Below are 13,619 nucleotides of genomic sequence, written 5' to 3'. Positions count from 1 at the left end.
TATTGTGTTTGTTGTACAAATTATTAAATAAAGCCTGTTCCCGCTATTCCTGTAGCAATGCACATTTGTACCAGTGCTGTCTGTGGCTCTCAGTGGCTGTGGCCATTCTGAGCTGTAGACATCTGCCATCCCGTGCTTCCAGATCCTGCTCTCACCTTGGCTTTACCTCACCAGGGCTCTCTTACGAGCCAGGCAGGCTGTGGCTCATTCTTGAAGAAAACAAGGTGTGAAAGCAGAGAAAAAAAACATTTTACATCCGATCCCTCAGTAACATGAGGTCAGGGTGCAGAGCTGGCAGCTCAGGAGCACACCTGATCCCAGTGTTTTGCAAAGGTGAAAAGAAAACTGCCTTTTGCAAAGGCAGAAACTTCACAGTGTTCAGATTCTTCTCTGCCCTTGTGCCTATGGAAGTTAGACGTGCCTTTGCCAGTAGTTTTACCCCCTGGCCCTCTCTTAGGATGGCAGGCGGCAGCTGTGTCCTCTGCATTCAGTTATTGACCTCTGGTGCCCATTGCTGCTTTTGTGGTAGTTCTGTAGTGTGAAGAGGACATGAAGCCCAGGAGTCAATAAGTGGCACCTTCAGTGGGGTGATTGCTCTCCAGGATATTAACTCCCTGCTAATGCCTCTCCTCCAGCCTCATCCTACTGCCCTGGTTTTGTGTGCAGCCTAAACCTGATGTGTGCTGTACTTGGTCACTCTCAGGGAAGCAGGGCTGGGAGACTCAGGTCCACACAGACCCCACCAAGAGATGGTGTCGCATTGCAGCCCCTCAGGTTGCCAAATAGTTGCACTCTACCCAGGCAGCTCTTGCCACAGCGCTGACTGAAGGCAAAGTCTGTGGTGTGCATACCACAGCTCCCAGCCCTCTGGCAGAACAGCTGGCTGGGACTTCTGGATTGTGTCTCACAGAAACAACTCATCCCTGCAGAGCAGAGTGAAGGAAGGCTGTTCCAAGCAGGGCTGGGAACATTTTTCAGTTTTGCAGGCTACCATGCAGAAAAAGCAGAAGAGCAGCTGCCATCACTGTGCTACAGCACCCACTATCTCAACCCTTGCTTTGTTGTGCCTGGAGTGGGTGAGGAACCTGGCTGTAGCATCTTACCCTCCTCAGTGGACTTCCCTGAGGGCATGACTGGGGCTCTGTGTGGGGAAACCACTGCCCCAGGGTGAGAGAAAGGGCACCAAGTCGCCAGCTCCCGTTGTGACCTGTGCAAGGGGCTTATTCCTTAGAGCACTCCACCATGCTCTGTGGTATTAAGCAGGCCCCAGTGAGGAGAGAAGGCAGAAATCATCTGCTGAGAGGGATGTGGTACCCTGGTTTGTCTACAGCAGCTGTCTTCAGCAAGAGCCAGAAGACATAGGGGGAAGTACATGTGTGTTCCTGAACACAAGGAGACATCTACCTCCACTGAAGACCTCTGTTGTGCCCCTCTCCATACCAGTCTACTTACCCAGTACAAAAGAGGCACAAAATCACCGGAAAGAGCTCAGCAGAAATTACAGAGGTGATCAGGGCCTGGTGCACATCTTGTGAGGAGAGGCTGAGAGGGTGTAAGTGATTAACGTTGCTGAAGGGAGGATGTGTGCAGAAAGGGGGCAGATCCTTCTCACCTGTGCCCAGCAGCGAGATAAGCAGCACCTGTGTGATCTACCTCAGCTGCTGCTGGCTGGTAGGAAGAATGCTTTCTTTGCCTTTTGGTTGTGCCCCTAAGGGCATCAGGAAAAAAAAAAAAAGAAAAAAAAAAAAAAGGAAAATTTTGCCTACAGCGACAACGAATCAGAGATAAATGAAAGAGAAGGTGCTCTTCTCCCCAAGGTACCCTTGGAGCCTCTTCTTAGTTCTACCGTTGGGTTGCCGCGCTGCCCATAGTTGTACCCCGGCGGTGCCGCTCCCGCATAGAATCGTCTGTGTTGTGCTAGGGCTGGCAGGCAGCGCTTCTACAGCCCGAGACTGCCCCGCGACGTGCTCAGCCTTGCAAACTGCGGTAGGAAGAATCTCACTTTAAACTGTGGCGGGACGGTTTTTACTTTTTTTTTTTTTTTTTTTTTTCTTTCCCCAAACTTTTACCGCCGGTGAAGCCCAGCCAGCGATGCTGCCCCGCCTCCAGGGCAGAGCAGGGCTCAGTCCTCCTCCTGGAGCCGCGCAGGCAGCCCCGTGGGGCGAGCAGCCAGGGGAGGGGCCGGAGGCGGGCCGTGCCGAGCGGAGAAGAGCCGTGGCGAGGGGAGCCGGTGCTGCCGGGCGTGCCGCGAGGTGTAGCCGTGCACATGGGAACCCATCGCATCGTGCTGACGGGCCCCGGGCCATGGGGCTTCCGCCTTGTGGGCGGCCGGGACTTCGAGCAGCCCCTCACCATCTCACGGGTAAGGCTGCGCGGGGCCGGGGCTGGCGGTGCTGGGCGCCGGGGCTGCCCGGGGGCCGTGCGCTCTGCCGGCAGGCATGGCTTGGCGCAGAGCAAAGCGGCGGGTGTGTCCGTGGGAGCCGAGCTGGGGTCGGCAGGTGGCTGCTGGCACAGGGCGGAGTTGTTTCCGCGGCCAGGTGCGTTCGCATGGTGCCACGTTCTCCCCGAGGGGTCGGGGCGCCGCAGCCCACGTCGCGGGACCGACCGTGCTGCTGCGGGACGCGCGTCTGCTTCTACTTGCCATGTATAGATAGAAAATCCTTTGTTTACCGAAGCCATATTAACCTCTGTTAAGTGCCTCTCCCTGTTTCTGTTTTAAGCCCCTTTCCCCCTACTTAAGGAAAAATGAGTTAGGAAATGACGGCTAAAGCCTCACATCAAAGCGATTACATTGGTGTAACTTAATTTGCCTATATACTCGAGTGTTTGCCTGCTAAGCACCAGGGCTGGGCTGTGGCCTCGCTCTCTCTGTCCCGGTACCCACCTGCATACAGATGTCACTGTGCCCTGCCCCGCACTGCCGTCAGGCACCTCCAAGAAGCAGGGGATGAGGAGCTCCTGGCCACCTATCACTTGGTGAGAGGTGTGCTGCTCAGCATCCATCTGGGCTGCCCGCTGGTCTCCATCCAATGCTGTGTTCATCTCAAGTACATCTGATATCCCATGGCCCTTCCTCAGCTGGGGCCCATGAGATTTCGTAGAATCACAGAATGTTTTGGGTTGGAAGGGACATCAAAGACCACCTACTTCCAAACGCCTGCCAGGGTGGTGCCAACCATTAGATCAAGCACTAGCTCAGGTTGCCCAGGGCCCATCCAACCTTGAAGACAGTGGGACCAGGCTGCTGTGTTCTGTGAGTCCTTCCTGGAGAAACGAGGTGGCAAAATGCATTATTTTTTTCTAAATGCCCCCCATCCTGGACTCTTTGCTGCTGGTGGTCCCTGCATGCCACAAGGCTCCAGGGACAGCAGTGCTGTCAGATTCACAGGAGGGGGGCTGTTGTTAATTTTGTCTCTAATCTCTTTCAGTTGCAGTAATAATGCCACATTCTTGTAAAGCTTTTTTTTCTGGACATGAAAGTAGCTTTAGCGTAAGGGAAGTGATATTTACTGCATTGTTTTGGTAATTGTTGCCGTTTCCTTCCAGTGAGACTGTCAGGCAGAAGTATGCCTGCAGCCCTACCTCGCTGCTCCCACCTCTTCTCCTTGGCTGTCTTTGTCAGTGCTTGTGGTTGCATACCAAGGGATGTAGATCAGCGAAGTGGCCGAAATAACTGTCTTGTGAGAAACCAGTTGTGACCCTGGAGGCTGAAATGTAATAGAACAAGCCTCTCTGCTTTTGGCAATTGGCAGTTCCTCTGGTGCTTTTAATTCATCCTCTAGACTTTCAAGCTATCAATCTTTCTACTGGTCCTTCGATCACAGACCTGGGTTGGGTGCCCTGCGCCTCTCTTTGAAGCAAAGTGTCTATGTTCAGACTGTGTTGCCTGTCAGGAGTTCAGATTTTGCCTTGGACAGTGTCATGCCCAGGGTGAGCTACTCTGCTTGTCTTGGTTTTTATGGCCCCTATCTCCATTATAGCTCAGTGCCTCCTGCTGTCTTGTCTTCCCCACCACTGGCTGCCATCAGCAGGACTTCTCTCAGTCCTGCTGGTGGGAGAGAGGTGGGACTGTTTGGGGTGTAAAAGCAAGCTCGATGACTCATTTCTAGGGCCAAGGAGGATGAGAAGCAGTGGTGTGGTGGGCACAGAGCCAACGGAGCAACCTGCTCTGCCCCTCAGCTCCTGGCCAGCAGTGGCCATGTGGTACTGATGTCTGATTATGTATGATGACAGTAGCAGATGAAACACAACACTATTTCTACAGCTGCTCTTTTCTTGTCTCTTGCTGCTCTAACTCCCCTTCAACTTGAGCCACATGTTCAGAACTGCTTCAGGCTCAGATGCATTGCAGTATCTTCTTGTGTGCACACTCCTGATTCTGGGGTTGTGCTGGACCTGTGAGGGCAAGCGTGAGAATTTCACAAGTATTCTGCATGAGACTTGCTCATAGAGCTCCCATCCTTTCCAAAGAGATGCCTTACAGATGTCTCTTTTCCTTCTAAGCACTGTATGCTTTTGGTGGATGTTTTGTTACTGCCTTTGTTCAGAAAAAACACAGTGTGCTTTTCTGACCCCTAGGACAGTGCTTACTGTAAGGCCTCACAGGAGTAGGGAAGACCTCTGTCTATATGTGCCTTTCGATAACATGCAGTGAGTCAGTGGTGCAGAGCTTTTCCCAAATCCCATCTGAGCCATGGATGGACACACTGCAGGGTGATGGTAGAGCTGTACAGGGTGGTTCCCAGTTAAATTCCTGTGAGACCAGCAAGGCTGGTGGAGGAAGCAAGGAATGTGCTGTATGGGGAGACGTGCAATAAAGCAACTTGGTTAACAGAGCCCATCCCCCTCTGTCCTTCAGGTAATACAAGCTTTTTCCTGTTTATTTACATTTTATTTTGATAAACACAGTAGATTTCTGTTTCCAGTTGAATATATACATGGCACTGTCCCATAAATCCTGCTCTTGAGCTGAATTTATGTTTTGTACTAGTGTTGTGTAGATCTGAAATGCCTGACCCAAAATAAAGCTGAAGGTTAGTTAGTTGTGTTAGGATTTCAGCTCCATTATGGAGAGGTGTCTGTCATAACCTCTGATACTGGCCAAAGCCAGGTCACTTCTGTGTCTACCTTTTCATATGAAACCCATCATTTTCCCACTTAAAAGTGGTTTGAAGACAGTTTTACTTCTAAAGACAGTGCCAAAACTAGTCTGGGTGATCCAAACGGAGGGCTGAATGTTCTGCAGTGAGGAGCTGCCGGGTTAGTTTGATGTTGGCTAACATTCTTCCTCCAAGAGGACCCGGCCTGGCTGAGGTGTGATGGAGCAGCCCTGGGGGTGCCCACCTACTGAGCCACCTGTGGGGCAAGCTGGGGTGAGACAGGCATGGAGACAGTACATCTCAGCTGTCACACTCTGAGGGAGCAGTACTGGCCCAAAACCTTGGTGAAGAGATGCAGGTAGGCCTAATTCATGATGCCAAGTGTTGGCCTGGGTGGTGCCTGGAGCACTTTGCTACAGCAGATGCGTGACTGACTGAGTAGGATTTTCAAGAATGTTAAGGGCTTTTGAAGCAAAACTACGGCAAAAGTTGGGCTGCTGTGGTACGTGTGTGTGATCTGCCCAGCGCACACCTTGGTGTGTTCCCTGAGCTGCCTTTTGCACTGCTGCTGGGAGGCAGAGACAGTAATGGAAATGTTGCCTTCCCCTTTTTTGCTACTCAGGGCCCAACGGTCACCAGCCAGAAGTTGCGAGGACACAGAGCATCTGGCAGGAATGCCTAGAGCCTGATGCTATGCATTGCAGAAAGAGCTGTCTCCATGTCTGTTCACCAATCTGCCCTGTGTCTGCTGGCCCGCCTGGGTGGAGGTGGCCCAGGTGACTTCAGGCACAGCTGCTGTGGATGCAGCTTTTACCCACCAGCCTGGGCTGGAGCAGCTATATCAAGCTTAGCCCTACAGAACTGCCTGCACACCTCTCAGTGCTGGGAGCTGCTTCTATTTTAATTCATATATAGCACAGAAACGGAGATCTGTTGGTTCCTGAACTGTTTTCCTGCCCTGTGGGACCAAGGCAGGGATGTCCCTCGGGCCATGTGGGTACCCTGGGCAGAGTTTGTAAAATGCTTTGGGTTTGAAGGGTGCTACGTCAAAAGCACTGTAGCAAATGGATTTATTTTTCTCTTAGTATAAACAGGGAAGTTTTTTTTCTTGCAATATAAACAGGGAAATGAAGAGGGGCCTTAACTGCATAAACAATTGATGCTGTTCTGGACTGTGACACAGTATCTGAGATGGTTGCTGATTTCACCACATGTTGTTTTATTTAGAGGATGAAATAAACCATCGGGACGTTCAGCTGGTGAGCAATTTATGTAATGTTTTTGAGGCCTTGTAAGAGAACATTCTACTTCTGTGCATTTGTATTTTGATGTGAGGCAGGTTACAAAGTGAACTATGAGAATGCACAGCCTCCAGAATTATTCCTATGCACTGTCAGGAGTCTGACCAGCATCTTGCATTGCCTTGCTGAGGTCAGCCCTCTCCACACAGTGTCTGAGTTTTCCTGCTTTTCATCCTTTGGGTGAGCTCCAGGCTGGGCAGCATCCGACTGCAGCAGTGCATGCAGCATTTGCAGCCTGGAGGGGGATTCTCCCAGATCCGCTTGTAAAGAACTTGCCTCCACTCCCCAGTGAGCAGCGGTGGGGAACGTGCCTGTTTGCATTTTCTCATAGCCTCTGATGTCTGCTGACCCAGCTACATGCTTTCGCTGGGAGAAGCCGTGGCTGCTTAGCATAGTACTCTGTGCTGAGTGCATTACTCATGGTAAGACAGCAGTGTGTGGGTGGGGAGGATTAAACCGATCGTCAGGGATGTTTCGTTGTCGCTGGTGGCCTTATAAGTATGTTGCTGCATGTCTGTAAGGTCCAGCAGAGGCCCAGCAGGGTTTTCCTCTCTAGCTCAGATAGGTATAGGTGCTGTTTATCTGGATCTCTTCCCACACGGTTCTTAATTTTCTTGTTTTCTTATCTCTTCATCACTTCTCGAGATGTGTGTCTAGGTGTAGAATGCCAGGTGGTGCCAGAGGCTGTGGGGTCTGTGAGGAACTGCAGAGAGCTGAGGGAGCTCCTGAATGGATAGGGAGTGGGGCAGAGAGAGGGCCCTGCACCTTTACCTGCCTGTGTCTTGACTCATAAGGAGCTCTATTATGCTGCTCTTCATTTAAATGCTTCCCACCTTTTCCCTCCCTCGTTTGCTGTGGGTAGCAGCTTTCCTTACTGTTCCCATTGGTGCTTCTTGGATCCTCATTTGCAGAGGAGATGTCATATGTCCCTGCAGAGGAATAACAAAGCTTGCTTGAGAGCATGTGTGGAATTAATTGCAGCAGATGTGAAGTGTAGTTCTGTTTGGCTAGCACGGGGACAGATAGAGGTTTTATAAAGAAGGCTTGGAGCTGGGTAAGCAGCCAAATACATCTCATTCTCTGCTAAATGAAAACTTTTCCTAGTGTGTAAATGCACTTGCCCAAATACACAAGCTTGGAGCTTAACGTGTCACAAACAAGTCTGCTGTTGGGCTCCAGTGCAGGGGAATGACAGCAGGCAAACCACCTGTGGTGAGAAACCTGGAACTTGGCAAACTCCTGATTGTACTGGCAAGGCAGAGTCCAAAGTGTGTGTGCAGGGAAGGCAGAGCGGGGCCAGGTGGTGCACACAACCATTAATCTTTACCTTGTGGTATGACCAAATTATGTAGGTTTTTCTTCTAGCCACACCAACACCTGAGTCTGCAGGATCTTGCAAAAAAAGACGTCCACGTGAACATCCATCACGTAACCTTAGATGTTGTCTACCACACTGAGCTTTGCATTAGTATAATTGTAGATTGTGGAGTTCATTTACTTCTTCCCTAAGCTGACAAATGTATCTGAGCTCATTCTTACTTTTATTGAGCTCGTGGCAGGGACTTGGGCTGGTGCTCTGGCTGTGTCTAGGTATCTGTGCCACCACAGACAACATGGGGCAAGGCAGATCCTTTGCAATCTCCCACCTTTCCCACCTGTTCAGGTGGCTGTGTGGAAGCTGCAGATGCCTCCTGGCCCAGCTGCTAAGGCTCTGCTCCTGCACACAGGGCACATCCATGAATCTGAGCTTTTGTTTCCTAGTGGCAGCTGCTCAGTGCAGATGAATACCATGCCTGCACTAGCCAGACAGAGCATCCTTGTTGACTCTGTGGGCAACACCTACAACAGCTCTGGGAGCTGTTTTGGATACAGTATCAAACAGTTCTGCTCAACATGCCTCAGCATTGTCTGTTCAGCAGTGAGATGACCTAATGGCAAAGTCTCACACAATTGCCTTGGAGCAAATGCCAGAAGGTAGGGCACGGCTTGTTTGCAGAGGGAGCCTAAGGGTGTGATGTTAGAGGATGTGCAGTGCTATTTGTTTGGCTATAGTGTCCTGATGCCGTGCAGTCCCTCTGCCAGAGGCTGCTTGATGCAGTGTGGGAAGCACAAACTAGTTGGGAGCTGCCTTGAATGAAGCAGGAGGCTCTGCCTTTGCACAAGATAAAACTTGTGCTTGCAGGTTGTGCTCCTCACAGCCCCTTCCAGCCCTCTTCACCCTCCCATGAACCAGTGCAGCTGTAGCCAGCTGTGTGCCAGCTGCTGCCTCCCAGCCCCTAGGTTCCCCAGGTGGTCTGTAATCTGTGGGCTGCTTGTGAACCTGTAGGCTATTTGTTTTTGGAGTCCTTCTCATTGGATCATGTAAGTTAGCCAATATCTTCCAGTGCTCTGAGCACCCCTCCCTGCTGTCATAGAGTAGGGAGGGATGCCACACAAACAGAAGCAGAAAACAGGAATGCTTTCTGTTTTCCTGACTTAACTGGTAGGTGAATGTATCTCAGAAGCAACACGGATGGCACTGAGATGAGCCCAGACTGTACAGTGAGAGGGAAGACAGCATCATTAGTAGCATTAATCATCCTAAAGGGCTGGGGGATGGGTTCTGTGCAGTGCTGGGCTCTGTGCAAACATGTTTGCTATGAGTGATGCTGGCAGAGTGGGAGATGGATGTTGCAGGAGAATGCTTTCTGGAAGGTTACAATTCAGGGCAAGTTATGTCAAGAACTAAAGGAGCTGGCTTTTAAAGCAAGTTTTCTTATGGCAGATTTGCTTATCTTCTTCATTACTGTGCATCCTTTAGGCTTTCCCTTAGGGGAGAGGTCTGCACAGTACCTGCTGGGCGTAATTGCCCTTGTGCTGCCGGTGGCTCTTATCTGGTCGAGAACAGCACTCATATTTCAAATTCCTCCAGAGTGGACACAGGAGGGGAATGTGACCCCACAAGCACAGTGGGCAAAGTGCTGAGATGTCCCTGCGGACACCACGCTCTCATCCCAGTGGCTCCTGGGGTTTCTCTGGGAGATTTTGTGCATCTTAGTGTCTGGCTGCTTGGGCTCAGCTGCTGCCTGTGGTACAGGATCATTTTTAGCAGCCTGCCAAAAGCTGCATAGGCTGTCAGCCTTTAAATGCAAACCATACAGCTGACTTCCGGCAGAGTTCCAGTGGTGGTGTTAGTCTACTGTAATTCTTGACCACTTGGCAATTCTGTCTGATCAAAAATGAATCGCTTATTGTGTTCTGAGCTCAGTGCTCCTCACAGGGCTGAGTAATGTGCCCTCATCCCATCTCTAGAGGAGATAAAAGGCATTGAGAAACCCGGGCTTAGGGTTAAGGCCCAGCACCCAGGGTAGTACCCACAGTAAGTCTCCTGCACATTCCCTCAGGTGTAATGCTGTCCCCAGGGGTCTGTCTTATGGTTTGTCAAACAGCAGCTCCCAAATCCTGGGAGAACTGTAGAACTGTGAGCCCCTTCTGGTGCTCAAGATTTCTTCCTGTCTGCTGGCTATCCTTGTCACAAGTTTTACATGAAAATATTGTAGAGGCAAAGGCTATGAAGGAGTGGCAGCAGGCTAGGCTGATCCTATGGGCCACTGATGAGCTGAGGGCCGCAGCTTGGCAGACAGTAATCTTCGTGTTTAAAGCAGATTTTCTGTGTCCACCTGGTGCCTCGTCTGGTCTTTTCATCGGTGCTTTCCTGTTGGCTGAGCATTTTTAGCCCAGGGAAAGCAGTGATTGCAGCTAATGCGTGACACCTCTGGGAGGAGAATATTTCCCTAGGGGGAATGATTCGCCATCCAGTCCTGCATTAGGAGCACTCTAAATCTTATGAACAATGTTTGTTTATGTCTGACAGCTCTGCAGGGTTTGCTCAGCTGCTTTTCGGCATGCTGAAACCTAGCATGAATGTGTAGAATGAATACCAGTTGCAACAAACTCATAAATGAGGTGTGTCCCAGCTGCAAGGCATGTTTTAATCTGTACTCCTGCTTGGGAGCAGTCCACCCTTCTCATTTCCTCTGCCTGTTAAATAATTGAGGAAAGGTTATGATACAACTCCCACAGAAGTCATTAAAGCTGCACAAAATCTTACATACTGATTGCAAAGCTGCAAGTAGATTTGCCACTCTTCTCCCTCTGTCCAGGCAATAGTTTTGGTCCAGAGAGGTTGTATTGTTAAAAGGACATCTTTTTAGCAGAAGTAGGGGAAAAATGAGCGAGCAAGCTTTTCAGTTTGTTAGCTTGAAAATGCCAAGTTTTAGCTGGGAGCTCTTTTTTCACAAGGAGCACCATACCAGGGGCATTACTGCATAGTGTCTCCTACCTGGGGGTCACAGTGAGATCACCCTGAGCTCCTTCTCATCCATCACTTCTCAAACAGCACTTTAGCAGTGCTAGAGTGTATCTGGGAAACAAAGCATCATACATGAAGAAAAAAGGGAGATTTAATATATCAGGATATATCAATGTGAGGTCAGAACAGGAGGCTGGGGATGTTGCTAATGATTTTTTGGAAAGTATAGCCAAATTGCATTTTAAAAATTAGTTTTCTGATGCTTTTCTGCCTCCCTATCCACTTGTTAGGTCAAGCACTTTAGGATTAATCATACTGAAATCAGTGAGGCTGTTGCACCTGTTCCTGGGTGCCAGCTTGTTGACAAAGGCACAATTCAAAATCTTGTGCCCAAATCTTTCTCACAAAGGAGGAAGCAGATGAGATCATGATGCAGACAAATGTATTCATGATTGCAATTAACTCTGATTCTCTCTCCCTTTTCTGGTATATCTGTTCCAGAACTTCCTGTCTGTTCTCAGCACCTTCTGCTCTGGAGAGAACCTCTCTATCCAGTAAAGTGTGGAACTGTGTTCTCAGGGTTTTGCTCTCTACTACTGTATGGCAACTGCTGAGTCACAGCCTGAACAACTGATGGAACACCTGGGGAAAGGAATAGCTCAACAGCTCAGCCCTGGGAGCACAGGTGAAGGCAATTCATCTGTGTGACCAAAAGGGGTGGAGCCTGGCAGTACCTCCCTTAGACCTCTTTTAAGGGCTGACTTAAAAAAACTTCCTCCTAATATCTAACCTAAACCTTTCTGTCTTAGTTTAAAACAATTCCCTCTTGTCTTATTTTGTCACTTACTCATCTCCCCCCATAAAATCTTTTCCTGTGGGTGCCAGAACAGAATCCTGATCCTAATGTTCACAGAGGAGCTCTAAGAGATGTCTGACCAGATAGATTCCTGCTAACAGTTTGCTTTGATTAGTTTTTATTTCCTTGCTTTCAGGCACCAGCAAGAGAAGCCCAGTTTGCTCCAGCTGTCTTTCAAATGTTACTTGAAAAGCTGGTCCCTGGGAGGCACACTTACTTGTTTTGTTTTCTTGTAGGTGACTCCAGGTAGCAAAGCTGCAGTAGCCAACCTGTGTATAGGAGACCAGATCATAGCCATTGATGGAGTGAACACAGATAACATGACGCACCTTGAGGCGCAGAACAAAATCAAGGGCTGTGCGGATGAACTCACCCTGACGGTTAGCAGGTATGTCACCAGTGGTGGGTGGGGAGACGGGGGGATGTGGAGTGAGCAGTAGCTGTGTATTGGTTTGTTTAAGCTGACCTCTTACTGCTTTGTAAGGCCAGGCGCTGGGTTGCAAGAGGGTGTTGCCTTTCAGCCTTTAATCCTAATGCTGCTTGCATTTGCTGCACTTTGACCTTATGAAAACAATATTCTCAGTGAGAAATTGGCTGATAAGTTGTCAAAGTCTGTCAGCCTATTCTGTGGCCTCTGACAGCAAGAAATCCAAGACAGGTCTCATGAAAACTTTACTCGTAGCAGAGGAGGTATGACCAGAGATTACTTTTCTTCCTGTTGCAGTAATTTAGCAGTTAACACGTGTGGTTATGTGCTGTCCAAACTATTATCTAGTTTTTGCCACATGCAGACTCAAAAATTGTTCGTTTTGAAGTTTAAAAGTACTAGAGCCTGCTGGGGTGCTGGGAACTTACCCTTGTTTAAACTGCGGCTGTGGGTACCAACTTCACAGTGGATTCAGGAGAGGTGCAAAAGCATGTCTCAAGTAACATAGTAGTTCAGTTGTCTGGGACCTTTCCATGATAATGGGAAGTCTTTTACTGTAACTTGCATAATGCTAGCAATTCAACATTATTTCCCAGGTCAGGAAAAAAATTATGGGCCTTGGCCGAAAAAAGCCTGGTAATTCATTGAGGGGAATTCACAGAGAGAAGAGAGGAGCAAAGCAAAAGTGGTGTGAATGGCATGGCAGACTGCTAGCCCTGATGTTTTTCATGCTGACCCTTAACGTGGAAGCTTTTCTGCAGAGGAGTGCTCCTTGGCTGCCCCAAAATGTCTGACTTCTTGGTTTGCAAGCCAGTGCTGTGTGGTTGTGGCTGGGAGAGAGGAGAGGAGGCCAGGGTTCTTTTAGCTGCTGAGCAGGCTTAGTCTTACAGGTCATTGAGTCTGTAAAATGGGTTTGCTAATGTTAATTACAAAGCTGTTAACTTTATGGCTACCGCATGCCCTTATCAGCCTTGGGTGTGGAAGCTGAAGCTGCCTGGAGGCAGGTTTCTAGCTGTGTGTGCAGCTGAGTGGAATCATGGAGGGCTTTGAGCTGAAACTGCCCAACTCTTTCTCAAAGCCATCTTTAAATGAGACACCATGAAGTGTGTGACAGACACTGCTGCTGCTGTACTGACTGACAAGTAAATGGCCAAAGAGAGTGACAATAGTGCAAGGAAGTGAAAAGCAATGATCTAAGTACTCTTCCACCCCAGGGTTTAATAGTGTAGCCCATTGCTCTGTATAAAATCCATTTTAGATGGCTGTAAGGGCCTTGAAGTCTTTGGACCTCTTTATTCTTTGGGATTAAGATTCTGCTTAGGGAAGAACTGCTTGCTTATTTAGAGGTTTGATAGCTGCTAGAGATGTTTGTATTTGGGGATATGATACCACAGGATGATTTCTCAGAGAAAAAAGCACTGTTTTAATGCCAGAAGGCAGTCGTGCATCACACAACATCATTCCTGCTGTTCTTTCATCAGGATATTTTATCCCTAGCCCTCAGCTGTCTTCTCTTGGGCCTCTGTAACTACATCTTTTGTGAACGTGGCTCTCTAAGCAGCTGCCTGGATACAAAGAGGGAAGGCTATCGCCTGTGCTTCACCAGCTCCTGGGTTGGCTCTCCGTGCTCCACAGTCATAGCTCA

At 49.2% G+C, this 13,619-nt stretch overlaps 1 protein-coding gene across 4 annotated transcripts in view; it reads left to right on the top strand.

Annotated features, from left to right (window-relative positions):
* The first annotated feature begins 2,174 nt into the window (after positions 1–2,174).
* PDLIM1 (PDZ and LIM domain 1) overlaps positions 2,175–13,619 on the top strand; it is a 36,123-nt gene continuing 24,678 nt past the window's right edge. The window contains exons 1-2 of one of the 4 annotated variants that reach the window (XM_052677002.1): positions 2,175–2,362; positions 11,784–11,935. In XM_052677002.1, the coding sequence (XP_052532962.1) occupies positions 2,267–2,362; positions 11,784–11,935 (248 nt within the window). In that variant the 5' untranslated portion in view covers positions 2,175–2,266. Of the gene's footprint in view, positions 2,363–11,783; positions 11,936–12,213; positions 12,238–13,619 lie in introns of those variants that run through there. The other 3 variants (XM_052677000.1, XM_052677001.1, XM_052677003.1) reach the window with 3 other exon arrangements.

This window comes from Tympanuchus pallidicinctus, unplaced genomic scaffold, assembly GCF_026119805.1.
Source record: "Tympanuchus pallidicinctus isolate F22 unplaced genomic scaffold, pur_lepc_1.0 scaffold16, whole genome shotgun sequence".
Lineage (NCBI taxonomy): Eukaryota > Metazoa > Chordata > Aves > Galliformes > Phasianidae > Tympanuchus > Tympanuchus pallidicinctus.
This window is presented reverse-complemented; position numbering and strand designations above follow the sequence as displayed.